Source organism: Aspergillus nomiae, assembly GCF_001204775.2.
Source record: "Aspergillus nomiae NRRL 13137 chromosome Unknown contig00024, whole genome shotgun sequence".
Classification (NCBI taxonomy): Eukaryota; Fungi; Ascomycota; class Eurotiomycetes; order Eurotiales; family Aspergillaceae; genus Aspergillus; species Aspergillus nomiae.
The window spans coordinates 49,500-68,621 of record NW_015378079.1 but is presented as its reverse complement, the minus strand read 5'-3'; the positions used below and the strand labels follow the sequence as shown (position 1 = coordinate 68,621).

The 19,122-nt window shown below is 50.0% G+C and overlaps 9 protein-coding genes across 9 annotated transcripts; 6 read left to right on the top strand and 3 right to left on the bottom strand.

Annotated features, from left to right (window-relative positions):
- Window positions 1-122: 122 nt before the first annotated feature.
- ANOM_002850 (DUF4334 domain-containing protein) lies at window positions 123-715 on the bottom strand (the record flags this gene model as incomplete). Its single annotated transcript, XM_015548107.1, has 3 exons — window positions 123-287; window positions 354-627; window positions 708-715. The coding sequence occupies 3 exons, from the start codon at window positions 713-715 to the stop codon at window positions 123-125; spliced, it is 447 nt and encodes a 148-aa protein (XP_015410726.1).
- A 998-nt stretch (window positions 716-1,713) lies between these two features.
- ANOM_002849 (NADH:flavin oxidoreductase/NADH oxidase family protein) lies at window positions 1,714-3,119 on the top strand (the record flags this gene model as incomplete). The annotated part of the gene is made up of 3 exons (XM_015548106.1): window positions 1,714-2,619; window positions 2,692-2,808; window positions 2,871-3,119. 3 exons carry the CDS (start codon window positions 1,714-1,716, stop codon window positions 3,117-3,119), a joined length of 1,272 nt encoding a protein of 423 aa, XP_015410752.1.
- Window positions 3,120-3,293: 174 nt separating this feature from the next.
- ANOM_002848 (uncharacterized protein) lies at window positions 3,294-5,463 on the bottom strand (the record flags this gene model as incomplete). Its single annotated transcript, XM_015548105.1, has 3 exons — window positions 3,294-4,160; window positions 4,230-4,636; window positions 4,713-5,463. 3 exons carry the CDS (start codon window positions 5,461-5,463, stop codon window positions 3,294-3,296), a joined length of 2,025 nt encoding a protein of 674 aa, XP_015410753.1.
- Window positions 5,464-6,190: 727 nt separating this feature from the next.
- ANOM_002847 (histidine permease) lies at window positions 6,191-7,831 on the top strand (the record flags this gene model as incomplete). Its single annotated transcript, XM_015548104.1, has 1 exon — window positions 6,191-7,831. One exon carries the CDS (start codon window positions 6,191-6,193, stop codon window positions 7,829-7,831), a length of 1,641 nt encoding a protein of 546 aa, XP_015410707.1.
- Window positions 7,832-8,665: 834 nt separating this feature from the next.
- ANOM_002846 (carboxypeptidase S1) lies at window positions 8,666-10,583 on the top strand (the record flags this gene model as incomplete). The annotated part of the gene is made up of 6 exons (XM_015548103.1): window positions 8,666-9,095; window positions 9,149-9,371; window positions 9,430-9,832; window positions 9,886-9,927; window positions 9,987-10,347; window positions 10,414-10,583. The coding sequence occupies 6 exons, from the start codon at window positions 8,666-8,668 to the stop codon at window positions 10,581-10,583; spliced, it is 1,629 nt and encodes a 542-aa protein (XP_015410705.1).
- Window positions 10,584-11,750: 1,167 nt separating this feature from the next.
- ANOM_002845 (DASH complex subunit DAD3 family protein) lies at window positions 11,751-12,318 on the top strand (the record flags this gene model as incomplete). Its single annotated transcript, XM_015548102.1, has 2 exons — window positions 11,751-11,888; window positions 12,061-12,318. 2 exons carry the CDS (start codon window positions 11,751-11,753, stop codon window positions 12,316-12,318), a joined length of 396 nt encoding a protein of 131 aa, XP_015410746.1.
- A 438-nt stretch (window positions 12,319-12,756) lies between these two features.
- Window positions 12,757-14,051, bottom strand: ANOM_002844 (mitochondrial 37S ribosomal protein uS5m; the record flags this gene model as incomplete). Its single annotated transcript, XM_015548101.1, has 2 exons — window positions 12,757-12,974; window positions 13,028-14,051. The coding sequence occupies 2 exons, from the start codon at window positions 14,049-14,051 to the stop codon at window positions 12,757-12,759; spliced, it is 1,242 nt and encodes a 413-aa protein (XP_015410747.1).
- Window positions 14,052-14,495: 444 nt separating this feature from the next.
- ANOM_002843 (tRNA (uracil(54)-C(5))-methyltransferase) lies at window positions 14,496-16,088 on the top strand (the record flags this gene model as incomplete). The annotated part of the gene is made up of 1 exon (XM_015548100.1): window positions 14,496-16,088. The coding sequence occupies one exon, from the start codon at window positions 14,496-14,498 to the stop codon at window positions 16,086-16,088; it is 1,593 nt and encodes a 530-aa protein (XP_015410744.1).
- Window positions 16,089-17,046: 958 nt separating this feature from the next.
- ANOM_002842 (acyl-CoA oxidase) lies at window positions 17,047-18,993 on the top strand (the record flags this gene model as incomplete). Its single annotated transcript, XM_015548099.1, has 6 exons — window positions 17,047-17,170; window positions 17,218-17,416; window positions 17,478-17,597; window positions 17,650-17,799; window positions 17,858-18,429; window positions 18,482-18,993. 6 exons carry the CDS (start codon window positions 17,047-17,049, stop codon window positions 18,991-18,993), a joined length of 1,677 nt encoding a protein of 558 aa, XP_015410745.1.
- Window positions 18,994-19,122: the final 129 nt, after the last annotated feature.

Sequence of the window (19,122 nt, the reverse complement as noted above, 5' to 3'; positions counted from 1 at the left end):
ATCAAGGTTGCATCGGATTGACCTAGTAGTACTCTAGAGCCCCAAAGATAATGACAGGGTCAAAGAAAAAAGCAAAAAGAAAAAAGAATAAAGAAAAAAGAAGATCTATGAAAACTACATAACTATCTCATCAAGTAAAAGTAAAAGACTCCCGCATCACCCAAAGCCCTCCCCTCCATAACGCCGGCCACCAAGTGCTCATCCACATATCGAAAATGATCAATGACGGGCCGATCATCATAGATCATGGCTGTGGACACGACGCCCCGGAACACCATCTCCCGCAGCTTGGACGTCCCATGGTTAGTTCTCTATTTAGTTGAAAGGGGTTTGGGTTGGTTTGGTTTACGTACGCTGGCGAGTCCCCACTGCCCCCAGCTGGCTCTTTGTCCATCCTGTTCGACAATGACCGGGTCGACGAACTCGGCCGTCTTGAACGATTTCCCGACCCATTGGATCTCCCGGAGAGTGTCTGCGACGGGATGGCCGGTGTCGAAGAACCCTCCGTTCCACTCGCCGAGGAGCTGGGCCGGTTTGATCGGTGGCAGTTGGTCGAAGAGCGCATCTAGCGTTGAGGGTTCGACCTTGCCCGCTGTCTGCGTGAGGGCGATGTATTTCTCCTGGGCACTGAGGAGATAAAGCAAAATGTAGTATTAGTACTTTTGGTATTCCCTAGGGTGGGGAAGGGGGTTTGCATCAAGACTTACGATGACATAGTTCTACTAATACTTCACGGTGCTGGCTGTGAGGGTGGGAATCAATGCATGCTCTTTCTAGTTTTTTGCGCCGGGGCGCTCACTTTATATATACCAACCGTGGACGACATGCAGCAAGTACTTTTGCTGAATAATACCATGAAAACTAGGGGAAGGAAGATGGGATCCGACTTCAGGTATAGAGTGCATGGAGCAGGATCATTCCCACGCCCTAGGGCACAATCGCCTCCCATAACATCAAGACTGGTTTGGAGCTCGGACCCTCGCTGCTCAATTCTTGACAGGATTCTAAGGTATCCGGAAGAGATTACTAGGCAACTGAGGAGGGGGTGGGGGACTACATGCTACAGATGAACTCGCCAAGTCATATATCATTTTACCTTAGTTGGTGGCTACTTCGCCATGAAATAAAGACCCCACTGCCTATGATGAGTCTATTCAGAATAAATTCCAGCAAATGCTATTGATGACACAGGAAGGGATCAGAGGCTCCTACCTCAGACAAAGGACCCAAGACAAGGCCTGGAGAATAGGGATTAGCAAAACGCCTACGCGTGTGGTCTAGAGAAGCTGGGCTTACCAAGGCCACAAATAAAGGAGGATAGAAAGCATCTCACCGCCGTTGTATTTTTGATGTGAAAACAAAATTCATTCTTACCCCTTCTTTTTTTTTTTTTTCTTTTTTTTTTGTCTTCATCCTTTCGGGCTCGGGGCATCGTTGGTTAACAATCGCCACCGATGTGCGCTCTTCCGGCCCTCATTTAATGTGACGGAGAGTTTCAACTTCCCGAGAGATTCCTAATTGCTTATTCCGAGCAGCCCTAACTCGCCTACTTCATATACAAGGCCATCCAAAGGTATAAATGAGAGGTCAACCTACTCCCCCATGGATATTCCCAGCTTTGAAAAACATCCAACATTTACAACTATCGTATTCTATCAATTTCATTCTTTCTAGCATCCATCGTTTTCTCCGTCCAGCCCATAGTGATTCATCATGTCGCGTGCAGGACAACCAGTTGATGCCTCTCCACTGGGCCGACCCCTGGAGTTCCCCTTCTCCGGCCGGGCTGCTCGTAACCGTTTCCTCAAGGGTGCCATGAGTGAGCGCTTGTCTTCATGGTCGGAGGACAATCTGTCGGCGCGTGGCATTCCTTCTCAAACGCTGGTGGAAACCTATTCTACCTGGGGCCAAGGGGAGATCGGCCTGATCTTGACGGGCAACGTCATGATTCATCCGCAACAGCTAGAGACGGAAGGCAACCTGATCATCCCCGCAGATTCGCCCTTCGAAGGGGAACGGTTTGAGCAGTACCAAAAGCTGGCTGCCGGCGCCACCGCGAAGGGTTCGTTGATCGTGGCCCAAGTGAGCCACCCCGGGCGACAAACCCCTTATCATCTGCAGCCACATCCCATTAGCGCCAGTGAAATCCAGTTGGCCGGGGAGGTTCTGGGCAATACGTATGGCGTCCCGCGGGCCGCCAATGACGACGACATCCGACAGGTCATCGAGGGCTTTGCCCATGCCGCCGAGTTCCTAGACAAGGCCGGGTTTGATGGCATCCAGCTCCATGCGGCCCATGGCTACCTTCTGAGCCAATTTCTTTCGGAGACAACAAACAAACGCACCGATCGCTACGGCGGCACGCTGGCCAACCGGATGCGGCTGATCCTCGAGATTCGCGACGAGATTGCGAAGAGAGTCCGCCCAGAGTTCATTATCGGAGTCAAGGTGAACAGCGTGGAATTTCAGCCCAACGGCTTCCAGCCCGAGGAAGCCCAGGAGCTGTGCCGGACGCTCGAGGACCACCGCTTTGACTTCGTGGAGCTGTCCGGAGGCACCTACGAAAACTGGAAGATGCACGACGAAGGCAAGCGGGATTCTACGAAACGTCGGGAAGCCGTAAGTTCACCCTCAACCCTCTATATTCTAAGTTTCCAACCGCACAGCATATTGACCGGTACATTGGGACAGTTTTTCCTGGATTTCGCCCAGATGATTGTTTCCTCCCTCACCAAGACCAAGTCGTATTTGACCGGTGGCTTCCGTTCCGCGGAGGGAATGCTCAAAGGCCTAGAAACGTTAGACGGCGTGGGTCTTGCTCGTCCATTGTGCCAGGAGCCATTCCTCTGCCGAAATATCCTCCAGGGTAGGGTTTCCGGCGCCTGGTGCCTCGTATCAACCAGTATGATTTTGGATTGGCTGCCGTTGCCGCCTGCATCCAGATGCGCCAGATGGGGACCGGTTTGGCACCGATTGATTTGAGCATCCCGCAGGGAGCAGACTCGGTGACTGCGGCGGTCGCTAGCTGGGCAGAGCGGAAGGCCAAGGATCGATCTGAAGCCGCTATCCAGCCTCCGGTCGTGCCGGGATATGCCGTTGCTTTGACGGTGTCAGCCTAGATTTAGACATGTGTAGTATAGATGCTTAGAGTCATGAACATGTTATCTGATAGAATTCCTAAATGAGGACAAGCACGCATTGTTACTCGTATTTCTTCTCTTTGAAAAGTACTGGAACAAATTCAGAGCCGGATACATTTCATGTAACTATACGAACAAGTGCCGCCTTGTTTCTCACGGTGATTGCCCAGGGAGATCCAACCTCGCCAAAGAGACGGTGAGCACCTCTGCCATGTGAAGAGGAGCACTGGCAAAGGGCACAAACCTCGCTACAAACGGCTCCCCCTCGGTCGTGACCTCTGTGGGGACTCCATGCGCAGCCCCGTTCACCACCGGCCACGCAATCCGGATCGCCGCGACCAAGATCACCATCGGCGGGGCGCCTCGCTCGTAGATAGGGCTGGGGAGTGAACTTGCCGGGTCCGTATCGTGATTCGCCCAGTGTATGGCGATCTGAGATGGATCAATCGCCACGCGCCACTCAGCTCCCTCCTCGGGAACGAGCATACGATCGCGAAGTTGGGGATATGTTGGGTCCGTTGGCAAAGGATCCACGTTCTTTTTCCAGTGAGTGGGTGCTGTGCTGGTCTCGGTGTAGGCGATGTCGAGGGCGTAGAGCAACGAGCCCCAGTAGATGGAGACAGCAGAGGACAGTGGCCGGTGCACGACCCGAACTTCAGTACCAAGCGTGACAATGAGCTGCGACGATCCGGCTGGAATTGTGAAATGGAAGACATCGCCGTGGTCGCGCACCAGAGGGATTTCACGTCCGCCTGGCAGGTTGGCGCGTGAGGACGCCGTCGCCCAGCTGGGAAGCCGAGTGTAGAAATCGAAGCTCTTGGTAGTAGTGAACCTATAACTTATTATCTGGTCAAATGGATAGTGAGTATCGACTGTGACGGAAACATGGCCTCCATCAAGCTCCATGGAGGTCTCCGCAGGGATGAGAAAGCGATGGACCAGGCCGTTACTGCCTTTACGAACAAATGCAGAGCAGACCAGCTTTGGAAGACCTTGGTGATGGTTTACCAAACAGCACGGCTGCATTATCACAAAATGTCAGTATGTACACATTCGATTATATCAAAAAACGTGCCGGGAGCCACATACATAGTCTGGCTCCAGCCCGAATATATTCCCGTACGGGCTCACATCATAGAAGGGCCGACCGTCCAGTCGCTTGATCCATGGTTGGTTGGACTGAGTGACATACTGATGGGTCCACCAGTCTGGCGAAATGCCTCCTGGTAGGGCATTGAAAGCCGCCTGCTCTGTGAGATCGGCGTAGTCGTTGTCACCGAAGAGACGATGCAGCCAGGAGAGGGAAAACATTAACTCCACAGCCATGCACAGCTCGGTACCGCGTTCTGGACTCAGCCCTCCAAGGAATTCATCGCTCGTTATAGAGCCAGACGGGGTGCCGTGGTGGCGGAAGGCCATGTCTACAGCCTCCCGGGTTTGGCGGGCGAGCTTATCATCGTGGTTCATCCGGTACTTCTGTGCCATGTACCGTAGCCCTAGGGCAGTGTATGTTAGTAAGGCAGATCTAACATGGCATGAGGACAGTGTGTGTAAGAAATCAACTATGCTAACCTTGAGCCACGTTGATTCCATGCTGGAAATTAGGCTGAGGTTTAATGGACGCTGAGGTAGGAAATGCACCTGGGACAAAGAACTTGGACCAGTCACGACCACCGATCTCAGCCCCTGTCCACATTAAGTCCATGGTATCCCAGATAACTGATCGGTTCTCATCGGCTACATTCTCGTAGAGCCACTGAAGCGTGGTGGAAAGTTCGTGAGCCCGGGCTAGCCCAAACTTGAGTGGATCAAAGCGATCGCCCTCGTGTGACAGGTAGCCCTGATAGTTATTCTGGATCATGCTGTGTGCCAGATGGGTGAACTTCAGCATCGACTCGATGATCTCATCTCTGCGTCCCGGGTCAGCCTGCGCGTGTGCAGCCATACCAAGGAGCAGAAGACACCGCGCCCACAGCCCGCGGGTTTCTTTGGTGGTTTCGGGGCCCAACCAGCCATCCTCAGCTTGGTGAGCGATCACGTAGTCAAGGAACTGATTCGCCTGGGCTTTGAGTCGCTCATCGTCCAGCGTATATGCCAACGGTACGATTCCGTTGTACCAGTAGGGCGCTGCTTCGTTCAGCTCACTGTACTCTTCCGTGCCGCCGAGCCAGGAGCTGTTCTTGACATAGCGGTAGAAATCGAACATGTGGCCAGCTAGCCCGTCAGCAGCCAGGCGAAGCTGATCTTTCACCCATCCGCGTGGCTTGATTGCACCGACTGGGATTTCCTCATATTTGAACGACACTAGCTTTGCAGGCGCCATGATAGCTGGACGGTCCTCAGGTATAGCTGAAACACAGTGGCTGCTGATACATTGAAATAGGAATGAATCATTTAGGGGATTTCTAGGACAGTATAAGCTGTTGGAAATCTCCCCGTGGGGAAACGCCGGTGCTCTCGAACAAGACCATCTTAGGGTTCGAATCTCACGGAGCGGAACACAATCCGAATGGTGGGATAAGCTAAAGGATCTTCATGGACAAAGAGGAGAAATCAGGCGCTCTAAGCAATGTGCTGTGACTTTTATTGGCTGGTCCGTTTACCGGCTCATTGATATACTAAGTTACTAACCCTACAATGAGACCCTGCTGATAGTTGCTGGTAGTAAGGTCTCTGATAGCCACTCGACCCTCGGGAAGTGATACCGAACCTCCAGGCTTTCATTCTCCAGGTTCAGGACGATTGGGCACATCTCTGGTAATTCTCCGGTGTTTGGCGTCGTGGCTAGAGCAGACAAAAACGGGCGATACGAACATGGAGCTATGATGCAGCTATGTGAGGACCATGGCTATATAGATAGGGTCCGGTGGCACCAGATCCACTGCTCCACTCATGCATACTATTCGTGAAGCCTTACTGCTAAGCATCACATCAGACTCGTCCAGCTACACTGTTGTCACCTCTTATGCAATCGGTAGGGCGTGGTCCGCCTTGCATACTTCGATATTCACAACTATACCTGATTATAGTTCCTCTCTACACTGCCCACTATGGATGAAGCAATTAAGGAAGAAGGCTCCATTCAACCCCAGAAGTTGGTATCAGCCGACAAGGACGAGGTTGGTCATGTTGCCAAGTACAACGAACAAGACCACGGTGCAGATTCAGAGCTATCACGCTCACTGGAGTCCCGGCATTTGTTAATGTTCTCGATCGGATCGTCGATCGGAATGGCCCTGTGGCTGGGGTCCGGCACGTCGCTGATCAACGGTGGACCTGCGGCTATATTCCTAGGCTATTGTATCGCAGGCTCCATCGCATGGGCACTCAGCCAAGCCATTGGCGAGCTGGCAGTCCTCTATCCCTTAGCCTCAGCATTCCCCCAATGGGCTGCCAAGTTCATCGATAAAGCGCCCGCTTTCACAGTAGGATGGGCGTACTGGTTTTCAGCATCGATTACCCTCGCCAACGAGCTCCAGGGTGTGGTTACAGTCCTGAGCTTCTGGACGCAGTCAGTGCCGACTGCGGTATGGCTCTCCGTATTTTTGGTGGTTATCTTCATCATCGTGGTGTGTGCCGTCAAGATATTCGGAGAAGCGGAGGCCGTCATGTCGACAATCAAGTTATTCTGGATTGTGGTGGTGATTATAAGTTGCATCATCATCAGTGCTGGCGGGGCGCCGAACCATCATAAGACTGGCTTTGAGTACTGGAACTCCATACCTTTTACCAATGGCTTCAAAGGGTTCATCTCTGTTATGGGAACCTGTATTTTCGCCATGGGTGGCACTGAATTCGGCGGTATCGCTGCTGCTGAAGCTCGCAACCCATTGAAATCAGTTCCCAAGGCTGTCAATTCGATTTGGCTTCGTCTGACGCTCTTCTACGTCGTTGGCGGCCTGATGGTGACTATCACCGTCTCACCCAAAGACCCAGATCTCTTCGGTGGTGAAGGAATCAATGCCAGCCCCTATGTGATCGCGTTTCGCAATGCTGGTATCCCCGGCCTAGCACACGCCATGAACGCAGTTATTTTCATCAGTGTCGTTTCTTCCGGGAATGCACAAGCATACGCTGCTACTCGTACGGTGGTCGGTCTGGCAAATATCAACATGGCACCGGCCATTTTCAAAAAGTGTGACCGGCTGGGACGCCCATGGGCGGCCATCTTTATCACCTTCCTCGTGGGGGGTGGCCTCTGCTATCTCAACGTCACGAATTCAGGTGCAACCGTATTCGGATGGTTTTCGAACCTCACGGCTCTGTGCATTCTCTGGCTCTGGGGCACGATATTCCTCTCTCATTTGCGGTTCCGTATGGCATGGAAGGCTCAGGGCCGTTCGCTTGACGACCTACCGTGGAGGTCGTGGGCAGGGCTCTTTGGAACTGTCTATGGGTTGACCTGGTGTATGCTGTTGGTTGTTGTCCAGTTTTACTTGGCTGTGTGGCCTCTTAAGAAAAGAAGCAGTGCTGAAAACTTCTTTGCGAACTATATATCGATCGTCGCTATTGTTGGTCTATATGTTGGTAGCAAGATTTATTATCGAGGTCCGCTATGGATCCATGCGAAGGATATCGACCTAAACACAGGCCGCAGGCACTATGTGAGCGAAGTTCTGGAAGCTCGCGTCGAGTCGAGTTCGGGAATAAAGAAGGTTGTCAGGTTTATCATGGGAGAATCGAGGGTTTAGAACCGAGTGGTGTGGTCTAGTCCGATGGAGCTGTATAGGTTATCCTGGGTATATTCAATCTATGTAACTGACTATCTATGCATGATTATATTTCTCAATCAAACGTTTCGTCTGCTAGTAGAGCGCAGTTTTCTGGTATAACCCAATAGACAGGCGCATCGCCAGTCACTTGTCTTCAATAAGTCCTCTCCGACACTGCCCAAGGGTAACTCAATAACCTAGTCAAAACTGAGACAACTTTATGCCCTCACGCCGGGGATGTTGGCGTCAGCCCGTGCTCAGTTTTCCAATATGCCTCCTCAGACTCTAGTTGCACTGACAGTGAGTCAAGGACCAACCATATCCCAATCCAAGTACCCTCTATTCAACCAGCAAACCACACTCGTGGAGCTGGATTATCCATGTCTCAGGAAATTTTCCGGCGGGGGAAGATCTGCACGTTAGAGTCGCGCTTTATCATACATAGATTAAATGATTACTCCGCACAGGGATGAAGCACCCCGGCTGATAGCATTGCAGTTCGCCCAATAAAGCTTCGGGATGGTTATAGATGGCCCGAGGCCAGACCGCGTGATATCCAGCGATGTAACTGTACCCTGTCAGCTTGGTAGATAAGCCCTAACAACGACCGAGTTAATATATTAGTTCTTCGGAACCTGATCCCGTCCTTCGGCTCTGTCAACGAGGGAGGCTGTTGTATAGAATGTAGTGATAGATAAAAAAAAGCAGCGTGGAAAGATACCTCGACCAGCAACGTAAACCATCCCGTTTCCATCTAAAGCACGGAATACATCAGTAAGCCCTTTATAGAACGAGCCTCCTCAAAACCCTAAAATGCGAATGCAATTCAGCCTCCTATTGGCAACTGCTGTAACAGCAATCCTCGCAGTCAATCCACGAGATGCGCCCAAAGAACCAACCGGTGTCAAAACCATCACCAGCCCGAATGGTAGCACGATTCGGTACAAGGAACCCGGCAAAGAAGGCGTCTGTGAGACTACTCCTGGGGTCAAATCGTACAGCGGGTACATTGATATAACGCCGGATATCCATGTGTTTTTCTGGTTCTTTGAATCAAAGCGCGACCCGAAGCATGATCCGGTGACGCTCTGGCTTAATGGAGGGCCGGGCAGCGATTCGCTTATTGGGCTGTTTGAGGAGTTGGGCCCTTGTACTGTCGCTGAGAATATGACGACGGTTCTTCGTGATCATTCTTGGACGGAGGTTTCTAACCTGTTGTTTCTTTCGCAGCCCGTAGGGACGGGTATGCGGTTTACCTTGATTTTAGGTAGATTGACTGTGCTAATAAGGCTGCAGGGTTCTCATATAGCACGAAGGAGGTTGGATCCTTAGATCCTATTTATCTGACCGTCGAGTCGACTACTAATAAGACGGAAGAAGGGCGGTGGTCTGTCATCAATGTCACTGCGCTCGACACTAGCCGGTTGGCGGCGGAGTCGGCGTGGGAGCTGCTTCAAGGCTTTTATAGCGCACTTCCGGATTTAGACGCAGATGTTGAGTCGACAGATTTTAATCTCTGGTATCTGAAGCCCCGAGTTCATACTGTCGTAGATCCATACAGCTGATCTGATAGCTAGGACCGAATCATTTGGTGGCCACTGGGGCCCCAGTTTCTCCACGTACTTCTATGAGCAGAACGAGAAGCTCCCTGAAGACGGTTCAAAAGGTCGCAAACTGAACTTCAAGTCCCTTGGAATCATCAACGGCATCATTGACGAGCCAACGCAGACGAAGTACCTCCTCGAGTTCACAAAGAAGAACACATACGGGGTACAGCTTATCAACGACACAGTCTATGACCACGGTGCCTTCAGCCTCTACATGCCAGACGGCTGTCAAGACCAGCTTGATTACTGTAACTGGCTGAAGCGGGAAAATGCCATTGTCCGTCGGTCAGCGTGTGCGGCCGCCCAATTTATCTGCCAGACCACTGTGGAAGGACTGTTTTATCGCTTCGGCGATCGTGGAACCTATGATATCGTACGTCTGGCATTACCTACATCACGCATTGATAGCTAATCAGCCAAAACCAGCGTAAACCTACCGGTCAAGACGTTCCCCCGAGTTACTGGCGTGTAGGTGCCTTACATACCCGCTATTCCCAACTTTGCTTGCCAACTGATATACAACATAGGACTACCTCAATACCGCTCTCGTCCAAGATGCCCTCGGGGTAGATCTAAACTACACCTCAAGCAACCTGATCTATACAGCTTTCAGTCTGTCGGGCGACTTCGCGGCGCCGTATCTTCCTGATCTGGAAAAGCTCCTGGAACTAGATATCCACATTTCCCTTGTCTACGGCGACGCCGACTACATCTGCAACTGGCTCGGCGGGGAGGCAATCTCCAAAGTCGCCCAATGGTCGGGGCAAGAAGCGTTCAACAATGCAGGATACACGAACCTCGTGGTAGATGGGACGGCATACGGCGAAACTCGGCAGTATGGAAAGCTGAGCTTTACCCGTGTTTGGGAGGCAGGGCACGAAGTTCCCTGTATGAGATTCTTTTTTTATTTCTCTGTCTCATAGCGTTGTTAAATACTAACTTGAGGGTGGCTAGACTTCCAACCGGCGGCTGCGTTACAGATCTTCAATAGAACTATTAATGGGTTTGATATTGCTACCGGGGAGGTTGCGGTCTCTCCTGGTAGTGATTATGCCACGAATGGCACGGCTGAGACTACTCATACGACCACTTTACCTCCTCTTGCTTCTTCGACCTCGGGTTGATGGTTATAGAGGTCATTTGGTCATTAATTTTGAGGGGGTGCAGTAGGTGGACATACTTAGGAGGGGTACATGTTGACAGAACCCCGGGATTTTCCGCAGATGGCTCTTCTCTTGCTGGGATTAAAATGATGGACAGCTTGATATGTGGTTAAGTATCAGAACTTATGTGACAATGTTCCATTCTACTCGAAAGTTATCTAGAGTCGTTGATATGAGGGTTTTGAGTTGGGTATGGGCCGTCGTTGGCTATGTAAGACGTAGGCGATAGCCGATCAAACAATGAGAAATCATGGTGGCTTGTTAAACATAGCTGGGAGACAGGAGGTCGGTAGAGCTTCCTAAGATATAAAGCCTGTGACTGTTGCAGCAGACTTGTGCTTTCAAGGACAGCATTGAATTTGTGATGACTTGGCCCCTAACTCCTGAGAAAATTGAGTTCAACAGAACGGAAGGAACGTGGTCTCCGAAAATCACATTGGGCTTTATGCATAGTTATCATTAGAAATAGTAGCTACCACTTATGGCATGCATAAGCTACGCTTATACTATCTGTTGAGAGGAAATATAGAGGATGCTTTGATTGGCTATAGAGTAAATAGCTGACTAGCCCGTATTAGACAGTAGTCATATCATGTGACTCAAAGCTAGTCCCACTATGGAAGGCGGTCCTTAATGACAATCGGAGCTAGCTGGAGCTCATCGACCTCGAGGTAGGAAAGAAGGCTTTTACTGGTATTCTAGACCCACTCTATCTACACAGATACAGCCTCTTTGGATCTAAAAGATCTTCTTAAAATTCATGTAAAATAGGAATGGCTTCATGAATCCACTGTAGTTAGTCAAGGATCGATGTTGACTGTGTTATAACGCCCTCCAAAATATACACTTTTCGATCAGGAAGTCGAGAAAGTGTACACATTATTCTGCCGTATAATACAGAGGTCGCCGCCTGCTTGATCGGGCTCAGCCCTCCAGACGATAATGTATTATTGATTGATAGAAAACACGCCGCAACCCAAACAAATAAATCAGGCCTCTCTACACCACCGCCCCACCAATCGATCTACTTGTGCAATTGACAGCTCCTAAAGAAAAGACACTTTTCGATATCTACCATTCCATCCTATCTCCAAAGCTTCGCATTATAAAAATCATTTACCCCTCACCATGTCTACGCCAATGTCCGATGGCTCTCCGGCGCAAGAATCCGAGAACCCCCTCCTCCGCGCCTCAAATCCGATGGTCTCGGATCTAGAACAAGAAGTTCTAGATGAATATTCGAGGTTACTGGGCAATGTAAATAAGGTATGTAGTGCACATTGACCTCTCAATCTTTGTATATCATTTGTATCTGTCCATGTGTTTGTTGTTCGCTATACCCCGCGCACCCTATCTCCAACAATCAGCGCCCCCCATCCCACATCAATTCTCAAGAGAATAGCGTGACCACACTCATACTGATGCGACGTGTCTACAGCTGTCTGACAAACTCGCCGACCTCTCCGGCGACCCCTCATCCCTTACTCTGGACGGCCTCCGACTTCTTGAACGGAAGACGGCGACGGTCTGCACACTTCTGAAGGCGAGTGTGTACAGCATTGTGCTCCAGCAACAGATCTTCAACGAGAATGAGGAACAGCAGCAGATGGAGCAGCAGGGTGACCAGATGCAGTATCATGATCAGGGGTACGATTACCAGGATGAGGATATGAGCTTTGAGGGGCGGTTTACTTGATGTTTGTTCGCTTCTGTGATTATTGTATGGGTTTTGTTTCGTTTTCTCTTGCATATATAGGTGTGGGCCATGGGTATACCCCCTTTGTTCTTGTATGTGGGTTTTGGTGTTGGGCTTTAAAAGGTTGGATGATTATGGAACCAGGAACTGGATTGTTATGAAATACTATGACACTAGCCTTGCAGATACAAATACATGTCAGGGTACAAAAAAGAGCAAAAGGAGGAAAAAGGATTATATACATCGCCATAACGCAAAGAAGCGTGCATCACATGCCGCAAACGATGCCCATATTCGTACAGTCTATTCTATGCGAGATGATGACTGTCGAGACGTCTAGATAACGATGAGAAGGTTATCCAGACTATTTGATATCATTTAGACCCGGAAAGAAATGTTCAACTAGGGAGAACGTAACATCGTGCTGAAGACGCTGATTTAGTATCTTCCCGAGTAGTAGACCTTGCGGACATCGACCATCTTCTTGCCACGAGCACGGGCAATATCCTCTGGGTTGCGTTGGTTCATGAGAGCCTCGTAAGCTGCCTTGACGGTGTTCATAGGGTTTCTCGAGCGACTGACACGGGCGGCGAGGTCATGAATACCGGCTGCACGGCACATCTCGAAGATCAAATGCTGACAACGGAGTCCGAATCCTATGCGCTGTTAGTAGCTGGACCCAGTAGCCTATGATTAAGCGAATACATACCTGGCGGACGAGTCATCAACTTCAACTCGACTGCTCCAACCTTGCCCTCAACATCACCAAAGATGGTGCGGCCCTCGTACCGTGGGATGGGTTGCATGTTTCTGATGGCTCGGTATTTGGATTGTGTGATGGCATCGGCGGACTCCTCGGACTTGGCTTCTCCAATTCCCAGGAGACCATTGCCGTTGCCAGCGATGGAAAGGCAGTACATACGACGAACCTTACCCAGACGAGTTTGGTTAACGACTGAGTGCGAAACAAGGGTCTTCGTCGCCAGACCCTTGACAAAGAGTTGGCTATAGCCTGTGGACTGTAGAAGCCTCTTTAACGCCTCAGTTATTTCCTCACTCTCTCCAAACCTTGGCGACTCCTGCATCTCAAAAGACTTGAACGGTTTGGTTTCCTCCGTCAGGGACTCCCCCTGGCTGAACAAATCCGGCACTAGAACACTGTGAGGGTTCAATTCATTCTCCTCCTTGCCCAGGGTGACTCGCAAGGTATCAGCGAACCGCACCCAATCAGCCCCGGTGGCATCGTCTGGCAATTCCTGGAAGAAACGGGCGAAGTCGTCGACGAAATCATCATCGCTTTTGAGAGTCGCGTTGTAGTCGGAATTGGACTTGGGCGCCCGGACATGCTTGTCCACACCGGGCTCAATGGTGGAGAAATCATCAAGGTAATGAAGCTTCATCGGGTCCCGGCGAATAGCAAACTGCTCTGCCATGTCTTTGGGGTCGATTGCCGCCTCACCGGCTTCAATTGCGGCCAGCTGTTCAGGAGTGTATTCTTCCTTCAGGCCTGCCTTTTCCTCTTCCGTGTACGGCTTAAAGTGGCTGGGCTTCATATCCCGCGTAATTTCTTCCAAGGTCTTCTCATCTCGGGCTTTGAAGTTGGGAAATTTTGGTTTACGGTTTGCGAACTGCGTCGGGGAAGGGTGGAATTGGCGACTAGGCACTCGTGTGCCGGCGGAGACACCTCGAGTAAAGCTGCAAAACACACATCTTGCCGGCCGTGCGAAGCTCATGTTGAAGGATAGGAGCTCTCTGGCCAGCAGAGGCCACTGGAGAGCTATTCCGGAAAGGAGAAAGGGATTTGGGGGGGAATGGGATCGACCGCGGTGCGTAGGGTGGACGGAGGTTTGGATGGTTGAAGAAGTGAAGGACTAAAAGCCGGCGAAATTCTCAGCGGAGCGGTTCGACCAATTGCCGCCCACCTTTTTTGGTCACTCATCTTGTCCCTCCAGAAATTAAGCTCATTTTCTGTTTCTGCTCTTCTTTCGCAACAATTCCTCTGCTCTTTAGAATTTTTCGGATTTAGTTTGTTATATATGTTCGCTTTTAGGGCGGGTCTTTCCCTATCGCGAAAACACTACTCTTCAATTCTATCTTTGCGGACTGGACATCTCGTCCATTCCAAGCCTCTCTTGTCCCACCGTCCATACCCTATTGCGCCGTTCTCCTCAACCATAATGCCAAACTCCCCCAAAAGTCCAGACACGAGCGCGAAGCGGCGCAAGAAGACCAAGGTTGACCGCGAAAAGAGTAGTGGTTTTGATGAAGTCCTTCAAGCCGATATCGACAACCTTCTGCGGAAGCACAAGCCTGAGAGCGAGATCGGTGTAGAAGATGCTTCCACACCACCACCGACTTCTTCTCTACCGGAGACATTTACCGAGATTGAAGTCAAGGTTGCCGAGATCTCTTCAACTGGCGATGGCCTTGCATTGTCCGAGGATGCGAACCATGTCTACGTCGTTCCGTTTACCGTGCCCGGCGATAAGGCCTTAGTGAAGATCGTGCGGCATTTCCCTAGGTTGTCCTACAGTTTGACGGATTTTCTCAAAGTGATTGAGCCTGGCCCTCAGCGAAATGATGCCGGGATAGGGTGCCAATACTTTGGCAAGTGCTCCGGTTGCCAGCTACAGATGATGCCCTACGAAGATCAGCTGGCTCATAAGAAGCGCATTGTGGAAAAAGCTTATGCCAACTTCTCTGGCTTGATTCCAGAGTTGATTCCGGCCGTTGACAACACATTTCCCTCTCCTCTGCAGTACGGTTATCGCACGAAGCTGACGCCACACTTTGCGGGTCCCGGTGGGAACAGGAGGAGCAAAGCCCCTAAAGAACCCCATAAAGAGGTACCACCCATCGGATTCTGTTATAAGAACCAGCGCCGGGATCTGGATATTGAAGATTGTCCTCTGGGTACCGATATTGTGCGAAAAGGGCTGAAGAGTGAGAGAAAGAAGGTTGCAGAAAACATTGGGAAATACACTAAAGGCGCAACTATTTTGCTGCGTGAATCTACCGCGCGACTTCCTAAAGATGGTGTGGATCCTGGTTCAACGATCAAGGACCGTGAGATTGAAGTGGGCGAGGACTCGGGAGATGTGATTCAGATCGAACGAGAGAAGTACACCGAAGAGAAACGGTGTGTGACGGATCCCAATGGTACGTCGGTCGAATACATCGATGATTACTTCTTCAGCAACAGAGCTGGCGCTTTCTTCCAAAACAACAATTCCATCCTCTCCGGCTTCACAGATTACATCCGCCAGCTTGCATTACCAAAAAACAACCAAGAAGACCCCAAGCCGATCAAGTATCTTCTCGATGCCTATTCCGGGTCCGGTCTTTTCACAATCACCCTTTCGCCGCTCTTTAAGTCAAGTCTTGGTGTAGATGTAGCCGGAGATTCTATTGTCTCTGCACGAGAGAATGCGCGCGCCAACTCCCTTCCCAACACTGGCTTTGCCGCGGCAGATGCTGCCACGCTTTTCAAAGACGTACCCTATCCTCCCGACCAGACACTTCTTGTCATTGACCCGCCCCGCAAGGGTTGCAGTGATGATTTCCTCCAACAGCTTCTGACTTTTGGGCCTCGCCGCGTCGTCTATGTGAGTTGCAATGTGCATACTCAAGCGCGGGACGTGGCGGTTATGGTCCAGGGTGACAAGGAAAAGAATATCCGTTTTGAGATTGAGAGTATCAGAGGCTTCGATTTCTTTCCTCAGACGGGCCACGTTGAAGGTGTGGCAATCTTGAACAAGACTACATTCTGAAAAGTGAATGCGAGGGCGCAAAAAACATGATTTTAACATCCTTGACTGGAACTGTTGGACTTCAACCGGCGTTGGCTGCGGCATAAAAGAACATAGCATAGACTTTAATTGACGATTCTCTATTGTACATGAATGAGTTTGCATGAAGCAGGAAATTGTGTTTTGTCTCTTTCTTAAGATACGATCCGGTCTCTTGTTCTGCCCCACTGAACAAGGTTCGACATGGTGTGAGTATATATACAGTGAATAATACCTGAGCATCTACCGCCATTCATGATTATATAGTAGCTACTAAAGCTTCATATCCCTTGGGAAATTGTCATCGTGTAGGCAGAAGTGACGGGTTCGCCTGGTTAAGTATAGCTTGGGGATCACATGGACACATAATATATACTAGTGCGTTTGGAATGATCCAAGTTAGAAATGCATCTCACGTTCACCATACCCTTCACCAAGACTCTCTTGACATCTGGGGAATCTCCCTGTCCTATTTCAGCGTGGGATATCATCAGGACTCGCATATGGAACGGTGTTTAAGTGCGAACTGCCCATTTACCCCAACAGCCTAGTTTACAAGGTATATGCCAGCCGATGTACAACAACCGATTTCTGACAAGGACAACAGAGTATGGAGAGAAGTATAGGCAAAGTAAATCGAGACATACCATGAAATACGTACAGGCCAGTGTCTGGTCTTCATACTTAAATGGATTACCGTTTTAGCTATGAACATGGACCGGACAACATACTTTTGCGGGCCTGATAGTCTCATCTGCTGCCAAGTTGTTGTCGAACCTAGTTCCAAGGCTACAACTCGTTGCTGCGCGTCATCAAACCTATGATCCAGCATATATTCCATGACTATATGTCGTAGCTGCTGTTTATCCACAGAATGCCTTTAAAAATCGCTCGACCTATGACACTTTGAAGGAAAAGATTGGCCAGATTATCAATCACTATGTCTTCACCAACTCTGAAGCTACTCAAGTCAGATCTGTTCAAATCAATCCCTGAGCATCTGACGAACGATGAAAGGATAGAACTCAGCTATCACCGCGCCTACGCGGTTGCCAAGGCATATGGTGAGCCTCGTTGAACCAGAAGGGGTACAACTTACTCATAGATTTAGGCTTGGAAGCATCAGATATTCTCAATCTGACCCCAAAGTTTTGGCAGATTCACCAGGACATGACCCTATCTCTTGATGGTGCAGCATTTTTCTTAATTTCACTTCAGTATAATATTGCTGGAGCGACATTCGCTATGTTCGTGACAGATCAACCTGGGTATCAACCACTTTTGGATCGTATACTCAAGTTTGACGTCTCGTAAGCCCCTGGTGCTTGAGTGGGCTGTCGCCATATATACAAAGCTGACTTTGCTAAATAGTATGCAGTTTATGCTCACAGAGGTTGGACATGGGTTGGATGCTCGGAACCTAGAGACAACGGCGACGTTGCTTCCAAGTGGCGATTTCGATATTCATACGCCCAACTCAAATGCAGCAAAGTAAAGGAAGCCATGCGCTATATTGTTAGCTTCCTACAGCTGACTAGCTTAGATTCACACCTCCGAACTGGCCAAGAAAGGGCTTTCCTCAAGTTGCTCTTGTGTTTGCCCAGCTTCTCGTTTCTGGCGATGATTGGGGGGTCAGGCCATTCGTCGTCTGGCTTAATGATGGTAAGAATATGTGTGAAGGAGTCACTGCCAAGTATAAATATCCTAAGAGAGTCCGTGTTGCCTATTATCCAAGAACTAAAGCTCTACAGGTTACTCCCTAAACGAGCAGGATCGAAACCATTAGATCATGCCATCACAATATTTTCACACGTCCGTCTACCCAGATCAGCGCTTCTAGGACCTCTGAAGAAGCCAAACAATATGCAAGAGAGCTTCCTATCAATGACTCGGCGTTCTACTGTTGGTTCGCTAGCAGCCACTACGGCCCTGATCCCACAAATGAAGAGAGCAGTCTTTGTGGCTGGTAAGTACAGTCTGCGCCGACGGATAATGAGACAAAATAGTAAACCTGTTCCCATCATCTCATTCCGCACCCAACAACTCCCTATACTGCATGCATTAGCACAGATCGCGGTCTTCGACCCATTCGCACAAGACAGCATCCAACAATTCAAAAGGTCGAACAGTACGCCAGCCATCCAGCAAGTTATCAGCGCCACATTCAAGGCAGTGCTATGCCAGGCCTCGCAGCCCATGTTCCATGCCTTATCCGAGCGTTGCGGTGCACAGGGCTTATGGGATTATAACCAAATAATCGGGCCACAACTAGAAACGCGTTTCGTTTCGATCGCGGAGAGGGATATCTTAGCATTGAGTATCAGTATGCTTCCCAACTTCTTCTCTACTCCACACAACTCACAAGAAACAACCAGAAATCGGCACCGAACTCCTCCTCAACCGATACCAACCCCCGTCCCCGACGAACCCAACATGTCTCCTTGCCCAGCACGAGAAGGGTCTCTTCGATGAGTCCCGCTCAATACTGAATGGCCTACAAGGAGGCCACCATCACGCTGAATTCAACTCGCTAATCCTACCAAGATGTCCAGCCCTCATAGAGGCCATCGGACATCGAAGAGCCTATGAAGCTGCCGCGAAGGCAGGCGTTGATTCGGATTTACTAGCCCTGTATGAGATTCATGCTGTGTTGCTAGATTTAAGCTGGTATGTCCAACATACCGATATCACTCGCGAATATATCTTTCAGAAGGAGGCTCGTTTGTTGGATACTCTGCTGCCTCGGCTAGATACGTTACTGGATGCCACTGGTGCTGGACCATACTGTACGGCACCTATTCTATCGCAGGCTTCGTGGGATGCTTTTGTTGATGGGTTGGAGACGCTCGGAGCAGTAAACATGACTAAGGATAAGGCTAGGCTTTGATTGTAAATGGATTGTCTGGGGCGCTTTGTCGCCATTGGTTGGGATGGAGTTAGATCAAGTTCGTGGCGGCGAGGGTCTTCATTACTTGAATGCTCTTTTCATTACTCTCTTTACAGCCCATTGTTGTTG